General features: G+C 42.1%; 2 protein-coding genes across 4 annotated transcripts in view; one reads left to right on the top strand and one right to left on the bottom strand.

The window, feature by feature from the left end:
- The window catches only part of zmp:0000001236 (mastermind-like protein 2), a 52,878-nt gene extending 46,064 nt beyond the window's left edge, over positions 1–6,814 (top strand). For both annotated transcript variants that reach the window (XM_054795156.1, XM_054795157.1), the window contains exons 3-5: positions 23–172; positions 1,048–1,141; positions 5,711–6,814. In XM_054795156.1, coding sequence (XP_054651131.1) covers positions 23–172; positions 1,048–1,141; positions 5,711–6,447 — 981 coding nt within the window. In that variant the 3' untranslated portion in view covers positions 6,448–6,814. The remainder of the gene's footprint in view (positions 1–22; positions 173–1,047; positions 1,142–5,710) is intronic.
- A 3,269-nt stretch (positions 6,815–10,083) lies between these two features.
- The window catches only part of yap1 (Yes1 associated transcriptional regulator), a 45,893-nt gene continuing 34,346 nt past the window's right edge, over positions 10,084–21,630 (bottom strand). For both annotated transcript variants that reach the window (XM_054795161.1, XM_054795162.1), the window contains 4 exons: positions 16,357–16,508; positions 14,558–14,685; positions 14,117–14,229; positions 10,084–13,130 (listed from right to left, as the gene is read on the bottom strand). In XM_054795161.1, coding sequence (XP_054651136.1) covers positions 12,895–13,130; positions 14,117–14,229; positions 14,558–14,685; positions 16,357–16,508 — 629 coding nt within the window. In that variant the 3' untranslated portion in view covers positions 10,084–12,894. The remainder of the gene's footprint in view (positions 13,131–14,116; positions 14,230–14,557; positions 14,686–16,356; positions 16,509–21,630) is intronic.

Raw genomic sequence — 21,630 nt, 5'->3', positions numbered from 1 at the left:
AAAGCCTGTCTTCATCTTTTAGGGTACCCCTCCTGGGCCCAGGATGCCTGCTAATGGAAGCGTTGGCCAGCTGCGCCCCCTAGTGCCCAACCACCCGCTGAAAGGCACCGCCAAATCTCCCGCCATGCAGAGACAACTTAGCCAACAACAACAGCGAGGCGTCACCACCGCAGTATGTTCTTTTCTTTCTTTATTGGCTACAGCTGTGCTACGGTGACGGACTCCCTGTAGCGTTGGCATGGCAGAAGCATTTTCATTTACTTTAATTTCATTATTGTACGTTGTTTGTAATGTTGTACAAATGTATACATACGTGTTTGACTTAGTTTTTACTATTCAGTTTGTTGAAATTAATCCGCAGCTAATTAATGAATAGATACATTAATTTATTGTATTAATTCTTGGGTTGGCCATCGAGCACCGATGTAACCGGGACAAACATTGGGATGCTCCCGAAGTCGTTCATTTTTAAAAATTTTTATTCCTGCTCTCGGTGATGGACCAGCCCGCCGACCTGAAACATGGACGCATAACACCGATGAAGAAGAAGCCGGCGGGCACCAATGAAGAAGAAGCATTCGTGTGTATGGACAGCGTGCGACAGCGCTCGAAAGTTCATTTACTAAACTAATATGTCTCATTTTTATAACACCTTTCTGGGTACTTAAATACACACACAAAAATTAACAAAAATATACAATCATAATATTGCTTTTTATATAATTATTATTATTATTATTATTATTATTATTATATATTATTTACATACATATATAGATATATAATATATAATTATTAGTTGTTCGTTTTACACAGACATTGAAGTGTATTATGTCATAAAAAATATAATATATAATGTATCTTTCAATTAAATTAACATAATAATTACGTTTATTAGGTACTCAAGGATGTTAGAAAAAAGTTGTTGTTTTTTACAAAATAATAAATCATAATTGTAATATTGGTATTTAAAAATGTGCACGTGTGAAAAAAGCGCTATAAGTGTCGTGTGTAAGTACGTGCATTCATTCAAATGTCACCTTTCAGGACAAAGACAACCCACAGGATCAGTTCAGTCGTCATCTCACCAGGCCGCCACCGGATTATAAAAGAAGTGTGGTGGGTGGGAACATCTTCCCAGGTGAGATCCATTTCTGACAAGAAAGGTGCGTGTGTGTGTGTGTGTGTGTGTGTGTGTGTGTGTGTGTGTGTGTGTGTGTGTGTGGCTATATCAGCCATCACTAAATGGCGGACCTCGGTCCGGATACGGACCTGCCAGCGGCAGTTTACGGGTATAATGACTTCAGTTATTATGGTTACGTGACAGCAAATGCGGCGACGTCATTCAAAAGTGGATGAACGGACCAATACACAGTATGTTCATTCTTCCAGAATCTCGGGCCAAAGCACTGTGTCTCATATGCTTTTAAACTGTAGCGTTGGTCAAAAGCGCAAACTCCGACATGCAGGCCGTTTTCTTATCTTAATAAAATAGCCAAAATTGGCAACATGTAACAAGTATTCAAATAAAATTCAAAGAAGAAGAACAAGTAGAAGAAGAATGAAAACATTTAATAGAATATAAAAAGATGAAAACAAAATAAAATAGATAGATACAAATGCCCAAATTAGCCTGTCTTAAAAGCCAGTGAATAAAGGTGTGTTTTTAGTGCTGAAAATGCAGTTTTGATTTGTAATGGGAGCTACTTATAAAATGGCCAAGTCCTAAAGATCTACCTCCTACTATAAATATAGAATATACTCTATTTGTGTATTTACTATACTTATAAAAAAAAAATCAAAGTACGTTATACATGTACAGTACATCAGGGGTGCACGCACTACTCAGCATGCAAGATACAAGTCAAAATGATCTACCTCTTTCTATAGAACATATAACATATATCAAGTCTAACGGTAAACTCTGAAATACTATTGGAAACATGAATGATTAGTATTGCACATTCACATTTTCAAAGATTACAGGTAAACAAAGTAGTTGCTGTCATAATTCCCTTCAGTATGGCAATAAAGATAAGTACACATAATTCCTCAGTAGTTGTGTACATTACCTGAGTACGGGTAACATGTCAGTCACCATAGCTACATAGCGTTCATGTATTACGTCTAGTTAGCATTGCTACCAAACAAAGATCATATTTCCCCTCTCTTGTTGAAAAGTATTGTATGGCATTTTTGGGTAGCGGGTTATTGTTTGCTGTATGCATAATTTTAGATTTTTGAAAATGTACTAGATTAGCAAATGTTAATATTTGTGACTTTAGTAAGAGAGGATTTGTATGTTCTCTAGACGCTGCGTTATGGACTATGCTAACTGATCTTTTCTGCAGGACATTTAGCGAATTAAGATTACTTTTATAGTTATTACCCCATATCGCCACACAATAACTTATATGGTAATACCAAAGAACAGTAAAGATGTTGGCTTTTTTGCCGATAACCGATATTGTCAAACTCTCAGTTTCCGATAGCAATATCAGCCGATGCCGATATGTGTAACATGACATATCTCCTGTGGTGCAATGAACACATAACTGTTGTGAAGCTAATAGATAGAGCATCAGCAATTAGCGTCTCAACGTGGCTGTAACCAACATCGTACACCATTGTAAATCACCTGAGAAAGGCCCGCCATTAGGCTTTTATGCTGTGACATTTGCTTTACAAGTCAACAGAGTATCCATTTACATTTTTTTGATCATCAAAAAGTCCAGTGTCGTAATTTTCATGTAGGAAGGGGCCAAGGTGAGACCATGACTCACATAGGGGTGGCAATAAGTTGATACCTGAAATGTCTAGACGGCCAGTGGGGTTCCCGGAGAGTGGCCTAAAAGTGGTCACGGCCACCTCTCCCTCTCTCCATGTGCATTCTTGTCAAATCCGCCGCTGTGTTCGTTTCCACGTCACACTACAAACTTCACGTAAACAGTCATTCCGGGCCAAAATGAACATATATCACACCATCACATTTGAATGAAATTCCATCTGCAGATAGATATTCAAGTGAATTGATACCCGACATACCTTTTATCTTGTCCTAAAGCTCCGGTCTATGAGTTTGAAAGGCTGAAAGTTGGATGTAACATTCAAAGCATTATATTGTATTGTATTGTAAAGCATTCAAATGACTGGAGGTGGTCGACACTACGATGTGAAGAGGAAAAGTAATCTACCTAAAATAAATACACCCGATATCATATGAAAAAGCAGCATTTCACGAACGTCCCCACAGAATCTCCTAATCGAGCGCACACAGACAGCGGCAGATTTTACCGCCGCTTACTTCCGGGAATTGTTGCATTCCTGCTGAGGATAGGCGGCATATCTAGGAAAAGGAAGGATGGAAGGAGCAAGCTAGTTTGCTGCTAATCACCCACGTTTGTTTGCACGCTTGAGAGGCGCTTTGATGAGGTCATCTTTTGCGGGAGCCCATTTTTGCAGAGCTTCTGGAAATGTGAATTTCTCTTGGAGAGTAATAGAGTATCTACTATCTATGTATGTATCATCCAGGAATGAACGCCGCCGCCACGAATGGCTGCCTTTCAAGCAGCTCTGTTTGCTTATTCAAGCACATTTTTACGTGGCATGAGAGCGACGTCCGGCATTGGCGTGATTCCCTGTCTACCCATTGATATCGAGGCCACCATGCCATAGCTAAGATGAACGTCAAGCGGCAGGAGATTCAAGACTTCGGTACCTTCTGTTATCATGGAAAACGTGAATTCACGACATACGCTCAACACAGTGTGGCGTCATCCTGGCCATGTGAACATTAAAATGTCCATCTGTACATCATTTTCGGTTTTCACTATTGGGAAAAAATCTGATACCGATGTCTACCGATATCACATTTTTATGAAATATTGTATTATCGGCGGACCAATGTTATCGGATAACCCTAGTAAAGAGGATGGAGTGATTTTTGGTCAAGGACATATTTATATTTTTATTCAATATACATCCTGGCTTTTGCGTCTTGGAGGCACTTTTTTAAGGCAATGAAAGAATCAGTTTTTGGTGGTAGGGGTAGATATATTTGGTATATTTTGTCAGCAAAACAATGGAAGGAAATGTTGTGTTCATGAAAACATTTTACAGTGCAGTTTCTGTACTATGATAGGATTTAAAACCAGACAGAATTTTTTCAGCATTGTTGTTTGACTTGAGATGAGATATCAGCTGGACGTAGACCACTTTGACCAGGTGGACCAGGTGGACCAGAAGAGAGAGAAGGATTTACCAACATTAAGATAAAAGGCCAACTGTGTGAAACACATTTTTCAGCGGTTTGGCAGGGAGACTATCTACGGTGGGTCTTCTTAGACTTTGCACTGTCTTGAGCAGCTCGGACAATACTAGGGCCTTAAAGTCTTTGAGTACGGCTGCGCACACAAAAACATCAGCTGGATCTGCCGCTGTGCAATAATTGACTACAGGTCGACAGGTGGAAATTTTGTCAATAAAAAAGAACAATACTTTTCACACACTGATGCAGAGTGATGCACTGATCTGAGGTCTGTGACTGTTTTTGTACACAAGGTTGGACATCTTTGCAGACTTGACAGCTTTCTGGTAATTTGATAAGCATTTTTTAAGAAACATTTCTTATGGTCATGAACACTGACCTTAACTGAGGCGAGTGAGGCCTGCAGTTCTTTGGATGTTGTTGTGGGGTCTTTTGTGACCTCTTGAATGAATCGTCGCTGCGCTCTTGGGGTCATTTTGGTTGGACGGCCACTCCTGGGAACGTTCACCACAGTTCCATGTTTTCGCCATATGTGGATAATGGCTCTCACTGTGGTTCGCAGGAGTCCCAAAGCTTTAGAAATGGATTTATAACCTTTTGCACACTGATAGATGTCAATTCATCTCAGTTATGTTTTATGTTTTATGTTGTGGGGGGGCAATCACTTTTTCACACAGGGCCATGTAGGTTGGGATTTCTTTTCTCCCTTTAATAAAAAAAAGTTTCATTTAAAAACTGCATTTTGTGTTCAGTTGTGTTGTCATTGACTAATATTTAAATTTGTTTGATGATCCAAAACGTGTGACAAACATGCAAAAAAAAAAAACATCAGTAAGGGGGCAAACACTTTTTCACACCACTTTAAATATCAAGGATGCACGATAATTATCGTGCCGCTATGAGGGAATTATGACATCATACCGATAAATCAGATAACATTAAAAATAACTCAGATAACCCCCAGAATTAAAAAAAAAACGCTCCAATAAGGCAAGATTATCCGTACTGTGCGGGCGAGCAAATCAAGTGCTCCTTTTTCCTCCTGGCTGTGATTTTAACTTCCCCTGAGCTCACTTGTGAACAAACGCTCACTTTCCGAGGAAAACATTTTGCGTGCTCGTTGTACAAAATGCGCCGTGATGAGGGCGGAAAAAACCCATGGAGCACACAAAAAACCTTATCAGCCACCTGAAACACCAGCGCCGCGGCGTTTGAAAAGTGCAGGAGGTTTGCCACAGAGCTCCGTGGCGTCACACCGGCTGCTATATATGTATATATATATACTGTATATATACAGTATATACATATATGTATGTGTGTATATATATGTGTATATATATATATATATATATATATATATATATATATATATATATAAATCTTCATAAGTAAAGCATTTTTTCTATGTGTTTATGATTAATATAGTCTTGTCTATATGTTCAGGTCCAAACTCGTCCCAGTCTTCCAGCGCTGAGAAGGACCTACCGTGCCACCTCCCGGGTGAGATGAACTTGTCGCCGTCAGACCACAGATTTGAGGGTCATCCTGCCCCCTGCATCGGACAATTCCCACAGCACAACAACCAGAGCCGAATCGCCCCAAACAATCCCAGATTTCTGAGTCCAAACACGCAAGGGAGTTCCTTTGGGATGAATAACGTAGCGAGTGGGCAACACCCTCATTCCTCGGTGGTGGCAGGGCAGGGGCTGGGGGGCATGATGACCAACATGGGCTGGTGCTCAGCCAGCAAGCCCGGGACTGCTGGACTCAGATGCCAAGCTCAGCTGGAACCGCCAAAGCATCAGTACCAGCAAAGACCCCTTGGACCTCCCAACCAGGTAGCACCAGACATCAGGATGCATTCAATGAACCCGTCTGTAAGAGACGCAGGTTCGGCCCCCATCCAGCCAGTGATTGGCTCCCCGTCCACACCAAATCTGAATCAGTCCTCTCCGGAACAGCGGGTGCCGGCGGGAAACTTCCCAGAAGCCGCCTCTAGCAGCTACCATGGCGGGCGCGCCAACCACGTGACCTTTGACTTCCTCCCAGAGGGAGACAACATGGTTCCGGGGATAAACACGGACTCGGATTTCATAGATTCCCTGCTCAAGTCGGGCTCGGGGAACGACGACTGGATGAAAGATATCAACCTGGACGAGATTCTGGGAAACCACACTTGAAACATAAACAACGTGACTTGCGTTTGAAATGTGCTGATAATTGTTCAATTTGCATTTGCTAAAGTCCACATAGTTTGTTTTCCAAGTATACGTCCAAGTTTTGTGTTTACTGTGAAAGGAGTACCGTAATGTACATCATGCATACATCAACACAAACCAAACCAAACTCACACTGTGAACACGCTGCTGTGGTGTTGTATTCACTGTCCAGCCTCATATTGTTTTCCTCCACAATTTTTTTTTTCATCTGAGCTAGTTTTCATGACTTTGAATAATGTCACTTTTTTGTGATATTTAAAAAATATTGGGATATTAACAAGACAATATAATCCATTTAATAAAGTGATGAAATTGTTTTGCCAACGTAGTTATTTATCTCCTTTTCCTATTCCACGACTTTAAATGTGTTCAAATGTGTGCTATGCTTATGATGTGCGTGTCATGTGACAGTCATGTGACTATTCCAGGATATGCGTGCAGATGAGCTAGCGCATTTCCAAAAGCTTATTTTTTTTTGTCATGAAATCTCATTTTAAAGCCATTTAACAATTCTAATACTTTAATAGGGTGTCAACTAAAATATGGAAAATAGCACTTTTTACCCTTCAAATTGCTATGGAAAGACTGACGTGACGTAACTGTCACAATAGCTAATAAGACAACAAATGCCACTCTTTCAATTGTTTTAAATAAATATACATATATGTATATGTGTGTGTGTGTGTGTGAAACATCATACATCTTTATCATGAATAATATATTTAAAAACGTATTTTTTAATGTGCTATATCCGCCATTTGGTCTGCGTTAAACCCGGAAGTGGTTAAATTGTGTTTCCTGCTACCACTGGAGTGCGCTATATGTTCACGTATTTCATCATGACTTGGCTCAACGATGGTAAGTGTCAAAACTGGTTCGTTAAGCATTAAGGTTACAAATACACATTTGATATATCGTCCTAATTATCATTAACTTTCACCAGTGTAACCAAATATGAGCCACTCTGCAGGTATGAACTGCTAACAATGGGGACTTTAAAGTATTTGTATTAAGTACTATTAACATTGCTCTTTTCAAAAAGTCACATCATCACTTAAAACCAAATCTTATTGTATTTCATTGAAATTCTCACCTTTTCTGAAAGCGGCGACCCTCCAAGTCAACCCCGGGCATCTCTGTGTGGAGTTTGCATGTTCTCCCAGTGCGTGAGTGAGTTTTCTCCGAGTACTCCGGTTTCCAAAAACATACATGTTAATTTAAATGGCAGCTCTAATTTCTCCAAAAGTATGAATGTGAGTGTGAATGATTGTTTGTCTATATGTGCCCTGCGATTGGCTGGCGACCAGCCCAGGGTGCACCTCGCCTCTTGCCGGAAGTCAGCTGGGATAGGCTCCAGCATACCCCCTAATTAGGATAAGCGGCATAGAAAACGGATGGATGGGATGGTTCCCATCCCATTAAAAAGTTAGCTAAGCTACATCCATTTCTCAGTGACTGGACAAAATGGGCCAATGATGTAGTGCATCAATAAATGTAAGGATTTTTGCATTTTATTGACCAACCCAGATAGCACACACTCTATGCTGGTCAAATAAGTGGAAAAGATAAAAAACTGAATTCTAAAAAATTCAAACGGAAAGAACAAATTTCATAGGGCCGTAAGAGAGTTTGTTAAAAAAATGTCATATATTCTAAATCACAGCACAAATTGATCTATAACCATGTCAAATGATTAGTCCTACCCTAGAAGTATTTTGCACGCCCATTTTTTCCAATTTGATCTTTTACTGAATGGACTTTTATTGGATACGGGAGCTGGCTCACAGCGGTTTGTTACAAAAGCCAAACAGTATCGTTGGTCATGCTGTGTAGTAAAGTCAATTCAGCAACACTTTGGTTGCATTATTTTTAATGCTTTGAAGAGCTATTTTCATCACCATGTTCAATCCCACAAATTCATGTTTGTAACAAAAACTTGTTATTATTGTTATTGAAAAAACTAACGAAAAAAAATCGGTATCTGATTGGATGCCAAAAAATGTGGATCAGGACATCCTTAATTCTCGATAATGAATTATTTATTTTTTAATGGTTTTATTATTTTATTTTATTTTTTAATGTTTAAAGCAAAATTTATTTGATATGATTTATTATTTATTGAGTTATTTGATATGATTTTGTCTTGTTTTTTCTGTTGTTGTATATTAGTTTGGCTAAATTGTAAATCATCCCGCTACCTCAGTGCACTTCAGGCTTTAAAATAACTAAATAAATTAGTTCAATTAATGATTACAATTCTTCTCAATAAGAATCAGCCATAAATCATGAGATGAATTGATTGTAGACACATGCACGGGGTATCGCTAAACAAGCAACTGCTTGACAGTCTGTCTTTTAAACAACGTGAGAGTCTGGGCTGCCGGCGAAAGGATTGTCACGCATGCTCCGTAGCTTAGCATGACTGAAGACCAGAATGGACGTAAATAGCATTAGCAGCGCTAGCTAGTCACCGGGAAAGATTTTCAACACATGAGCAGAACATACGTACATTGTAGCGATCTAACTGATCTTATTTATTATGTATTTTGTAAAAGTAAGACAGGGACAACATCAAATGAAAAACACTAAATGAATACACAGCCACCGTCCACCAATACCAGCCTGGACTTTGTTTTTCAGAGAACAAATGCGCACATTAGCACTCAATAAGGTCATCAAATCGTACCTTTATGCATTCCCACATAGTATCAGCATTTGGGAGCAAAAATGAAGTGAAAGAAAAAGGGTAAAAATACAGTATAGTAGTCTATCTGTGCAGCATGGGAGATGGTTAGATGGTGTGTTCAAGGACTGTCCAACAAGGTATATATTGTCCAACAATATATGGTTTTTGAATCGTATCTTAACCCGTGTATCTAATTGAGTATTGAATTGTCTACCGCAAAGAGACATTGTAATTATTCAATTAATAAACTAATTAAATGTCTTGTATTCTTTATGAAATACGCTACTTTTTAAAATTGATCAGACTCATGAGGTGAATTTTCACCAGCCTGAATTTTACTCAGTATCGGATCGGAAACAAAATCAGTGGTATCACAAATCACTAGTTCCCAGTCAAGCCTCTTATGCTCTCGCATGGAGGAACCCGTGTGCACTATGCCACCTCGCTCCTCCCCCTGCAAATTCTCCTGCACATCGTGACGTGCACCTTCGAAAATGTAAACCTCGTTTCCCAGCTACACGGTTCGCCTGTAAAGGCTGTGATTGCTGGGCTTTTTTTTTTTTTTTTTTTGTACATGATTTCTGTGTGTTTACGACTCATTCAGAGGGCATACAGCCCACCTTCAACGATTTCAGATCAACATTGGCAATAAGTGACTGACATTATTAGTGTGTAACAAAACAATCAACGTTTTACCACAAAGTATATACTTTATTTCAAGCCAATTTCAAAGGTTTTTTTAATATGAAGGGATATATATTTATATAATGTAACAGATTGTATGGTTCTAAAACACATGCACGTATCTATAAAAAAACACAATGAACAGATCATCGCTGAATATAAATTCATTCCATGTGCATTTAGAAAACTAAATACAAAATTGGGTGTGATTAGTTCTACGGCTACGATGACGGTCAACAGCTAATGTGCTCCGCTAAATAAGCATAAAAATCAGCTTTTTGTGACAAAAAATGCCTAATTGCCATAGCCGTGCAATACAAGCACTGTAGTGTACCACTCTTCTTTTTTTTGTCACCAACACTGTTCAAAGTCATCAACACATCATTTACTCATCAATCTAAAAAGGAGCTTTCTCACAAACAATATAGAATATAACTAAAAAAAAAACAAAAAAAACTGTTCCATCAAGTTAATGCTACCAAAAGATACTGAAGTTAGCGTTCAAATCATCTCGCCAAAACCTCCTCCGACCACAACGGCGCGCTGCGGGCCGACGTCACGTGGCGTAAACATCATTCCAAAATAACAAAACCGTGAGAGATCTGCGCCATGATGAAGTCTTTTCAAATCACATACTTCTGCTCTAAACGCTCGTCCTTAAAACCTCATCCAAGAAGAAGAAGAAGATGTCGCTCTCCTGGTATCACCACCCATCACCACTTTGTTCCTCACTAGCTTATACTTTTGATCACACAAGAAATCACACCTTCTTTTCTGGACTGTCAAACTGGAAGTCAGATTAAAGAAAATAAAAAACAAAGTAAGATCTTTGGAATCTGCCACAACAAGTCCTGATGAGATAACAAGTGATTGTTTCTTCATTCGTCCTCACAAAAAGAAAGAAAAACTCCAAAGCGTCCAACCTTGGCCTGTCCACAAACCTGCTTCAACACGTCCAAGCTGTCCTCAAACGTCTCAGGAAGACGGGAACGTTTTCAAGTGGAAAGATGTTGTCCTTTCAGAGAGGGATGCTCCGATCCATCGGCCCATTTCGGTGAAAAAGCACGTGATGCCAACACCGATCACCTGTGCCTCGTACTGCTGCAGCCTGTAGCAATCGCTGCATGCGATGTAGTGTCTTGGGTGGCCCCCCCCCCACCCCCACTTTCCTTCACACTGCGCAGACGTGCCACAATAAAGACAAACATGTCTGCCGTGTGGAACCTACCAACACATGCCATGAAAAATATGTGGTGGGGGTAGCACGTCAAAAAGCTTGCATTAATTACGGCAGTTGAAGAACAAACACTTGACGGAGTATGGCAAGATTTGGAGGCTCACGGCGTGATCATCAGTCAAACGGCAGCTAACGCAGCTAAAACGCTGGACAAGACTCGCCCGTACGTGAGTGACAGTCAGAATAAGCCAATAATCCGAAAAATATTTGAATTCATCAGACGAGATGAGCAGCCTTTCTCAGCGGTGGAAGACACCCGGTTTGCCAACTGCAGCCATCATAAATAAACTGGAACATTTCGTTCATCCAAGTGATCGGTATCAGCCGATTTCACTCATGGATTGTGGAATCGGAATCGGCAGCATAACACCCTGATCGGAGCATCCCTGCTTCATCCTTCCTTTCATCCAGACGGAAACGGCGTCCTGGGTGCCCCGAAATGCTGTTTTTCAGAGCGGGGAAATCCGATATGTATCCGCCATGTAGACAAGCAAGCCGCTACTTTCGAAAAACAATGACGTCACACACCCGGTGCCATCACGTGACCGGAAGCCGACATCATTTCTGAATATTTCCACTGACATGACTCACTGCAGTCGACATTCTCCTGATGTTTTATCTTCGGCCCTGTCCACACGGTGGGTTGGGAAAAAATGGCGTCCATATTGTATGGGATTAGTAAATAGTTGGGGAGGGATCACTGGGTGAAAAGGATGGTTCTGATGGGTCTGTTTCCAGCGCCACATGTAGGTGTGCCTTGTGTATTACATCCTTTTCACTCAGTGATCCGTTCCTGTCTGGATGCAACTATTTACTGGTCCGGCACAGTGTACTGCCAGGAGCGTTCCCGTGTGGACAGGAGCTTAGTGTGTAGCATTGTTGGCTTTGTTTGGTTCACGTTCTGGAATATTAGTGACGTCGCGGGAAGACGCAAGCTGCAAACTTTCAAATGGGCCACGGAGTCAAAAAAAAGTGGATCGCTGCTCATTTTCTTCATCTGGTGAAGTGACGTGATGCAATTAAAAAAACTACAAAACAAAAGCATTTGATCAACGTTATCATACACGTGTTATCTAAAAGTAAAATAGTAGAAGAGATAAAAGATGAATTAGAAGCTGTGATATAAAGAAGCTAACAAATCCCTACATCCCATTAAAATGTGTTTATAAATCCAAAATACATTTTGATGATAGAAAAAGATGAGAAAGAGAAAGTGTGGCGGGATGAGAAACTTGTTCGTGTTGCTCACGTTCTTTAAAAAAAAAAAAAAAAAAAAGCCAAAGGCACTTGATCTAACAGAGAAAGTTTAACTTAGACTTGCTGGCACAGCCAAGCAGCGATGTGGTGGGCCCCCCAGGACCCTCCTGACTGCCACCTAATCCCACCCGTCCTAGCGGGGGCCTCTTGATACCATGACTCCAAATCCGTATTGTTCTCAATGCGTCAAATACATCATTTTTGGTTTCTCAGGCTCGTTAAGAAATAAAGCTAGCGTGTCCCGGAGGCGAAGATGGAGCGACGACGCCAACATCATCTATGGGGGGACATCAGCAGTGGGGTGAAGACGCCCGAGATTGTGGGTGAAAAGCTTTGTTTTGTTACTGTCTGCTCATGGGCCAGCCTTGAAGACACAGACAACATGAAGAGTGAGGAGAAGAATACTGCCACAGAGCTGAAATGTCTCATCAAAGCACGGAGGAATCCTTCACACATTCGCCGCACTTCAGCGTGTCAGGGGAAGGGGAGTGGAGGAAGAGGAGGGAACGCCGCGCTCTGGGTTTTTTGGGGGGTGTGGGGGTGTCTATAACCATGTGAGAAAGCTCTCCTTGTCGATCTTGGTAGCTGCCAGCACGGACTCCATGTCGTTGAGGATGTCCGAGCTGAGCGCCTCCTGCAGGCTGGGCATCAGCTCCTCCCCCTCCACCGCCATGCTCTCACCCTCCAGGGTGCCCAGGTCCACGTCCGTACCGGGAATGGCATCCAGGTAGTCAGGGAAGCGGCTGGGCTGCGTTCCCATGGAGGTCGGAAGGGGGTCCCCTGATGAGCAGAGCAGAAGGTGGCATCAGGAGATTTATTCATGGAGGAGAGAAAGGAACAACATTTTCATGTGAATATAAAATAAAATAAATTCATGTGGGCCAGCAGGCTTCCCACTGTCCGGCCACCTCTTCCAGGTCCATCGGGGGGACATGGAGGTGTTCCCAGGCCAGCTGTGAGACATAATCCCGCCAGCGTGTCCTGCGTCTGCCCCAGGGCCTCCTCCTGGCTGGGAACACTTCACCAGGGAGGTGCCCAGGATGCATTCGGACTAGATCCCTGAGCCACCTCAACTGGCTCCTCTCCAAGTGAAGGAGTTCTACCCGGATGAGTGAGCTCCTAACCCTATTTCTCAGGATGAGTCCAGCCACCCTGCGGAGGAACTCATTTGGTCTTTCAGTCACAACCCAAAGCTCACGGCCATAGGCAAGGGCGGGAACCGAGATCGACCGGTAAATCAAGAGCTCAGTGCTCTCTTAATCACGACGGTCTGGCACGGCGCCGATCCGCCTGTCCATCTCACACTCCCTCATTGTGATACTTGAACTCCTCCACCTGTGGCAAGACCTCACTCCCAACCTGAAGGGTGCAGTCCACCCTTTTCCGCCTGAGAACCATGACCTCAGATTTGGAGGTTCTGAGACCTTACATTCCTCAATTTTGGACACCCCTGGTCTAAGATGTAAAACAGGATCAGAGCTAAACATGTAAAGCACAAGTGCAGATATGACATTCACCTTTGGCAGAAATTGGAACAACGTGAACGTGGACGCTGAACTAACTATTCCAGGCCTGGGAACCTTGCTCTGTGCACTTCACGCCAGCGTGTGTGTTGGCACACGCAGCATAGAAAAACATCCAATGCCTCTTCAGGCAGCAGTTTTTGGATAAACATGAAATCTTTTTAGTTTGCTTCCAGGTGAGGTTTCCGTGGTTACCAGTATTAGCAAGATAAAGTTCCACCTGATTGGCAATGATCACCTCACCTGTGTCCATCTCATCCACACTGTTGAGGAAGTCATCAGGAGTGCGGGGGACGCTGTAGCTGCTCATGCTCAAGCCGCTGTCTGTGCTCTCGTCCCTGGAGTGGTACGTCCCGCTGAGGGACACAAACAGGAAACGGTGTAGATGTAAGTGCGTCACTTCCTGCGTATCGTGCTATCATCGGGAAAAAGAGCAGCGGATCAAACGGGACAAGAAGAGAAGACATTTGACAAGCTGTGCTAATTAGCAGAGAGAAAATATGTAGGCAGAGTTGAGCAGAGGCGCCATGAATGAAGCCATTGTGAGAGCAGTGGGGGAGGTTGGTTGGTCGGGGGGTAGCGAGGGGGAGATTAGGTCGGGCTGTCTACTGACTGGACCACGTGCTCAGCTCATGTTGGAAGACAACCTGCAGCTTCCCTTTTCCCTCTTTGCCACCAACCAACCTGTTGAGGAATGGGTCCGAGCTGTTGGCCGTCATGGTCCGGGCGTCCTGGGCCATGGGGGAGGACACGGGGTTGGTGCCGCCATCTTGATCCATACTGGTGGGCAGCTGGTTCCTTAGAGCGAGCTCCTGTGGATGGCAAAGAGCATGTGATGAAGGGGTGCTATTGTGTCCTGGAAAATGAGATGCATGTGTTGTTTACATGTTTCATGTGTGTTTGCACGCCAGTTTTCTCAGCATGTGGAGGAGTTGAAAGGTAGGAGCAGGTCCACTACACAGTAAACACATTTTACGCCAGTGTGTGCACATGCCTCCGATAAACTTGAAACAATGGGTGCGTGAATGACATGGCACACAAAGTTCCTCATTCGTCATCGTAATCATAAATCTATGATTGTGCTGTTAGGAGGACGCAGCCTTGAGTAAACTCCTGAACTCAGGCCACGCCGCCCCCACACACCGTGACACATCGCCGTTCGGAAGTGGTAAAATTACTGCCGATGAGTCAGGAGACTTTGTGGCAGGTCGATCAAAGCGGGTTAAAAGTGTTATCCTCCAAGAGATGAGTCATCATTTAAAAGGATATTCCAGATGTTCTACAAGCAAAGCGTCCAATATCACATTGTAAGAATGACACACGGCCTTTACAACACATTCAGGGTGAGTGTGGGCGCAGCACATCACGAGTGCATCACGACCACAACAACAATGGCCGACCACTGTCGTCATCTTTGCAATGCAACATCACATGACTTAGCTAAAGTGTGTCACCTCCTAAACCGTCCATATGCTGACTATAAACCTTTTCAATGAGACCCGGGAAGACAGGAAGTTGTGTGCAATGTGTCTTTGTGACACTGCCGCCTGCTGGCCTGGCATGCACATTACACCATCTTATGCCCGCATGTCACCGCGTTGTCATCCCAACGTTGCAAAAAACACTAAAAAAACCCCACCTTTTTACAGCTTTACCAAAAAGGCCATTTTGTAATATATGACTATTCTCAGAATATTTTGACTTTATTCACATAATATTCACATAATACATTTTTCCCAAACTAATTTTCCAAAACTTTTTGTTTTTTTCTCATAACATTACAACTTAGAAAAAAAAAACATTTTTTTCTTTAATATTTAAACTCTACGCTACTAATTTAATTTGTTTTCCTCATAATTTTATTTATATATATGACTTTTTTCTCTGAATATTTTGACTTTATTGTCATAAAATTACAGCTGTTTTTTTCCATTTCTGTTTCTTTTTCAACTTTCCTCTTGTAATTTTTTTTTCTTGTAAATATGACTTTATTCCTATAATATTATGGCTTTAATCTCCTAATATCATAACTTGTTCCCCAACCAAATTTTCCAAGATTTACAACTTTATTTGTTGTTTCGTTTGTCTGTCGTTATATTACCACTTTAAAAAAATGTGGTTTTTTTTAATATTTCAATATCATGCTACGATAATGACATTATTTTTCCTCACAATATTACAATGTTATTCTTGTAAAATTACAACTTTTCCTCATTATTACAACTTTCTCTTTATTTTTGCAAATAAGTGCTGATTTTATGTTTTTTTGCTGTTTTCTGATGTTTTTTTGTTTAGTTTTCTTGTTAAATTATATTTTTAGAATGTGCATTTAAAAACAGCTGCGGGGTGCAAATGGCCCTTTGCACACCCCCCCAGCCTAAAATGATGTTTTCAGGTGAAGGTTTTTTGGGGGTTTTTTGACAGAAGAGTGCATCCCAAAAGTTTGTTCCAAACAAAAAAAGTGATATCGCCTCAATCCTAACCTGAGGCCTTTGCCGAAGCAGCTCCTGTTTCAGTCTCAGCCACTCCTTCTCGACCTTCTGCAGCCTCATCTGGTTGACGCTGCTGTGGGTGCTGGAGGGCAGCTGGCCGCCCTTCACTGGTGGACTCTGGGAGATCCTCTGCTGGTTCAGCGCTGCAAAGATAAACACAGAAAGAGGGTGTGTGTTTTAAATACAGCAGTTTTTGGTCATATTTATGGCTGACATGTATTTTTGACTTGTGAATTCAACAGGTAATCACCTTTATTAGCTACACAAGATCACATAAATGCAGCCGAACATCAGTATGAGGGATTCTCTGGTCAGGATTTTATGCTGCCGATTCCGATACCAATCATCCATGTGTGAGATCGGCCGATACTGATCACACGGATTAACTGTAGATTTTTCAATTTATTGATGGTGAGCGGTATTGGCCAGGACCGCCTGGCCTGGGTCATTATTAAGAAAATAAACTTTTGGCCGAATACTTTTTTTTTTTTTTGCTTGTTTGTTTTTTTTGCCTTTATTTGTGTGAAAGGATTTTTGCACTATTCGACACAAACGTGGATTTAATTTCATGCATGTTTTGGAGTAATACCAATACATGGGAAATAAATTGTTCAATAATTAATTTTGTACTTCTAGATAACAAAATAATACAAATAAATATCTTTATGAAATAGGAATCTCTCCTGCTTAACAGAAGACATTTAGTGACCTTGTTGCACAGGTGTCCAGCGTTCATCACTATTAGAGCTGTCAACTATTTGCCTTTGATTTATGACTGGCAACATTTCAGTTGTGCACTACGTTACCAAGCACATCTCCACTCAAATCCTCTTTATCCTATTTTGTGCTCATTTGTCATTTTATAAAGGCATAAAGTCTGAATTCAACATTTAGAATAAAAACCTGCTACGAGTTGAAGCAAATATTCTTCATAGAAAACCTGTTTACAGCCTTCTAAATATGTTTTTTAACATTATTAGATCCCTCTAGACAGGAAGTAACACCCCTATAGGCACCTTTACACTCCTATTACACAACAGAATGGTCCCAATCCCATTAATAAGGCAAGAAATTCCACTTAGTAACCCCAACAAGGCACACCTGTGAAGTGAAAACCATTTCAGGTGACTCCCTCATGAAGCTCATTGGGGGTAGGCCGTAGTCAACCACAAAACTGGAAAATTTGTTCATTTATTTTGAAAAACTGTGATACAGCAAAGCTACAAAATTCGTGAGGGACGACTGTACCTATCTTGCTGGGCGCTCGCTTTGGCATGTTAGCATTTTGCATATCACATTGACATTTAGCTTTTTAGCAAGTGTCTGCTGACACAAGAGATGTTCCCACGGGACCACAAGGTATCCACGTTGGTTGCTCACGGTATGCCAGCTCTTAGCGTTGTTAGCATTTCCTTTTTGTTGGCATACTGGCCAGGTTAAAATAGTTTAAAGCCCAAAAGCCACCTGGTTTGTCTCAAATGGGGGGCCGGAGGTTAGCAACAGGTGGTTTTCTCATTCATCTAATGGCATTCCATGCATGTGGACAAGTTGGATGTTAACACTGCCAATGTTAACACTAATGAAAATGGCTAAAAAGGCTGCTATGCTAATGGTAGCATGCTAACAATGCTAATGCTAACATGCAACACCTAGCATGGTAGCGCTGAGCGGCTGCGTATGTTAATACTCATAAAAATGACAGAAAATGCTACTATGCTAACATTAGTATGTTAACAATGCTAACACTAACAATGCAAAACCTAGCATGATGTTAATGCTTATTAAAATGTCAAAATGCTACTATGCTGTTGCAATGCTAACATGCTAATGTGAGCATGTTAACACCTAGCATAATAGTGCTTAGTGTTTATATAAGTTTGTACTTATGAAAGCAGCTAAAAATGCTAGTATGCTAATGTTAGTATGCTAACATGCTAAAATTAGCATGGTAACTCGGGGTGCTCCGATCGATCGGCCGCCGATCAGTATCAGCTGATTTCCGTGAAAAAGTACGATATTGGCACATGCTTGGCCTACATACTTGGAGCTCCATCAAGCTGATCTCGCATCCAAATTCTCCTTCAAGAAGGCGCCTGATAATTAAGTTTCATCAGTGATTTTGAAAAAGTAAGTCAAATGTTTTTGTCTAAATCTTGTGGTTCCCCTTTCGTATCATAAAGCCCAGGGGTTACCAACGTGCATGGTGCTGGCGGGCATCCTTAATGGTAACACTTAGCATGAGAGCACAAAGTATTGCTATGAGTTCAACTTATCAAAACGGCAAAAAAATGCTACTAGCATATTAGCATTATAACAGCTACCATAGCAGTGCTAAGTGTTACTTGATACACACTGAAGAACATGCACATCATGAATACTGTCATGTAAACAAAGCCACTTTGTTGTGTGTTCCTTAATTCTGCTCAACACAATTAGGCTGTTTCACGCAACCCGTGTGTGTGTGTGCGTGCGTGTGTGTGTGTGCGTGCGTGCGTGCGCGCGCGTGCGTGACCACAGCCTGCAATGCTGGGTGACGTGTTTAACCAAAAAAAAAGCAAACAGCACAACAGGACTTACGAGTTGACACGCTGGAGCGGCACCAGTGCAGCAGGTTGTGTCGCATAAAGGAAGTCCCGACGCAAGTTTTGTCCCCGCTGTCCTGAACAAGCGCAATTCCTGTAAGACCTGATCCCCTCCCACACGCTGACTAAGACTGGCTTTGTTGGTTTGCTGCGTTGCATCAGTCGTGACTTATCCTTTCATTGTTTCCACCTAAACAAATGTCACTGGACCCACTGCGTCTTTATGGAAGCTTATGCCGCTAGCGCTCGCACGGGACACCTCATTAGCCACATGTGCACATCCTGTGAAACTCAAGCCATTGTAATACGCTGACTTATTACGTTTTTCATGCTTCTTTTCTGCTACAGTAGAATATGACAACAAGTCAGGGTGTATTGAAGGCACATCTGTGTTCTCCTCGGGGGTGGGAGGGAGGGTGTTACGCATGCAAAGTTTTTATCAGGAAGACTACAAGTGGTGTGAGAGTAAACGCCAGCTCCAAACCAAAACAAAGCCCTGACGGGGCACAATTTTCATGCAGGACAGTGGGGATGGCTGGGGGGGTGCTGTCCTGCCCACTCCCGGCACCTTCCTCATCACCATTCAATCACTGTTTACACTACCTCTGCAGCTGAATGGAGTGCGGCCCGGGGCACTCCCTGGGAAGCTGGGAGGGGCCACCGCCAATGACCAGAACTTATCCATCCATCCAAGCTAGCCCCCCTCCCCCAGCTTACACATGAGCCGCCTCCTCTCCCTCCCACACATGCGGTCATGGGAGAGAGTGCTGTTTCTCTCCACTTCTTATCAGCGCCACACACACACTGAAGGCTTTTTGTGGACGTATCCCTCCGCCCGCTAAGATGTTAGTTAACCCCTCCCACCAGAAGAACCGCATATTATCAACATCAAGTTGCTCAAACACGTCAGCAAAACAAGGCAATCGCACTTTTGAGGAGAAACCAAAGGCAGTTGAGTAGAAACTAAAAGGTGGAGTAGAAACTAAATAGCTGACATCTTACTGATTTGATTGTGAAGGACAAAAAAAACCCAACCCAATCTTTTCCATGGAACTTTGTGAAGAGGCGGGGCTTATTTAACACCATACACTCATTATTTATTCCTACATAACGTGTTTAGTTGCAGCCCGCCACAAGTACAGTTGGACTGCCACAAATAGATGGGCACATAAACACATCATGAGGTATAACACACCTCACACGCACCTGGTCTCTGCCAGTGAGTAAGAAGATGTAGCAGGAAGGATGAAAGTTGCCAATTCAGCCACACTGTTGGATTTAACGAGTATTCAAACCTTTTTTTGAATAAAAGAGACTTTTGGAGACGAAACAGGGAGGCTGTGAGATGTCTCCTGGGATGGAACGTATTTCAGCTTGGTAACGGTATCCATGAGTGTGCTCAAGTTCAACAACATGACACTTTCTCTCCTATCTGCTGGATTTATGAAGCTGTGGACATGTGCAAGTTATGTACTGAATAGCTTTCACTTTTCAGAGCACATAACTGCGGTGCGTTCAAGGACCAAGTGCGAAATCTTAAAGGAAAAGTGCACTTTTTAAAAAAATTTTCCCATCATCCACAATCCTTATGTGAGATATTAACAAACATCTTTGTCTTTCCTGTGTGTTTTAAGATTTAAAAACAGATAAAAAGAGGCAGCTAAGAATGCATGTAGTGGGACACAACTATTCCGCCTATAAAGCCTTCTGAAAAAAGCTCCAACAACGCTCCATTGACATGATGTGACCTGCTTACTAACCAAACTACAGCGACATTGTCATTATTATTGTTATTAACATTGTTACGGCCAAGAACTACGTTACTGGCGTAGTGACACCTCGCCACACCACACCGGCTAGCTACTAGCTGGCTAGCGCCTAGCTTGACCACACACTCGCTCACGATGCCTCAGGCCACTAGCGAAAGATAACGCTACGTATTGGAGCTGCTGCCACTGCTGCTCTGTTTTTGTTTTTGAGCTTGGAAAAGTTAACGCTTGGTGTAGCGTTCCTTTCTATGTTGCTACGTGAATCAATGCACCCAGGAAGGACGTTCCCAAAATACTGTAAGTATTACATGTTAGCATGAATGTATCTATGTTACTACATGCTCACAGCATGGATAGAAAACCATAAAACCTTGTTGTTTTAATTGCGGCCTTTCCAGGCGGAATAGGCGTGTCCCATTACACGCATTAATTAGCTGCCTGTTTGTATCTGTTTTAATATATTTCGAACGCACAGAAAAGGAAAAGACAAGTGTGTTCATGTCTCACGTAAAGATTGTGGATAATGGCCAAAATCCCCCCCCAAAAAGTTTTCCTTTAATGCTTGATGGAAAACATTATCAGTGAAACAAAGACATAAAAATGTACAAATTGTGGGCTTTCTATCAGAGACTCTTGACACAAAAGCACGTATTGCTCTTCTCAATGAGCAGGGGGTGCTGCTGTGGGCCCCTCCCCCGTATGAAGGTGCTCACCAAGAAAAAACAATCAAAAATAGCACGAGAAGAAAGTTCATTTGTTGTGCTTTTCTTGTTTTTTTTACTCACTTGGTCCCCAACGCTATTCCTCCCTCCTACACGTGCATTACAACTACAGTCGTCTCTCGTTTATGGTGGTTCATTGGCTCCACACGACTTCCCATTCTACTTCTAAAAATTCTCGGAGTGGTAAGTAAT

This window comes from Dunckerocampus dactyliophorus, chromosome 12 (genome assembly GCF_027744805.1).
Source record: "Dunckerocampus dactyliophorus isolate RoL2022-P2 chromosome 12, RoL_Ddac_1.1, whole genome shotgun sequence".
NCBI classification, from domain to species: domain Eukaryota; kingdom Metazoa; phylum Chordata; class Actinopteri; order Syngnathiformes; family Syngnathidae; genus Dunckerocampus; species Dunckerocampus dactyliophorus.
The sequence above is the reverse complement of the archived record's forward strand: the minus strand, read 5'-3'. Positions and strand labels throughout refer to the sequence as shown.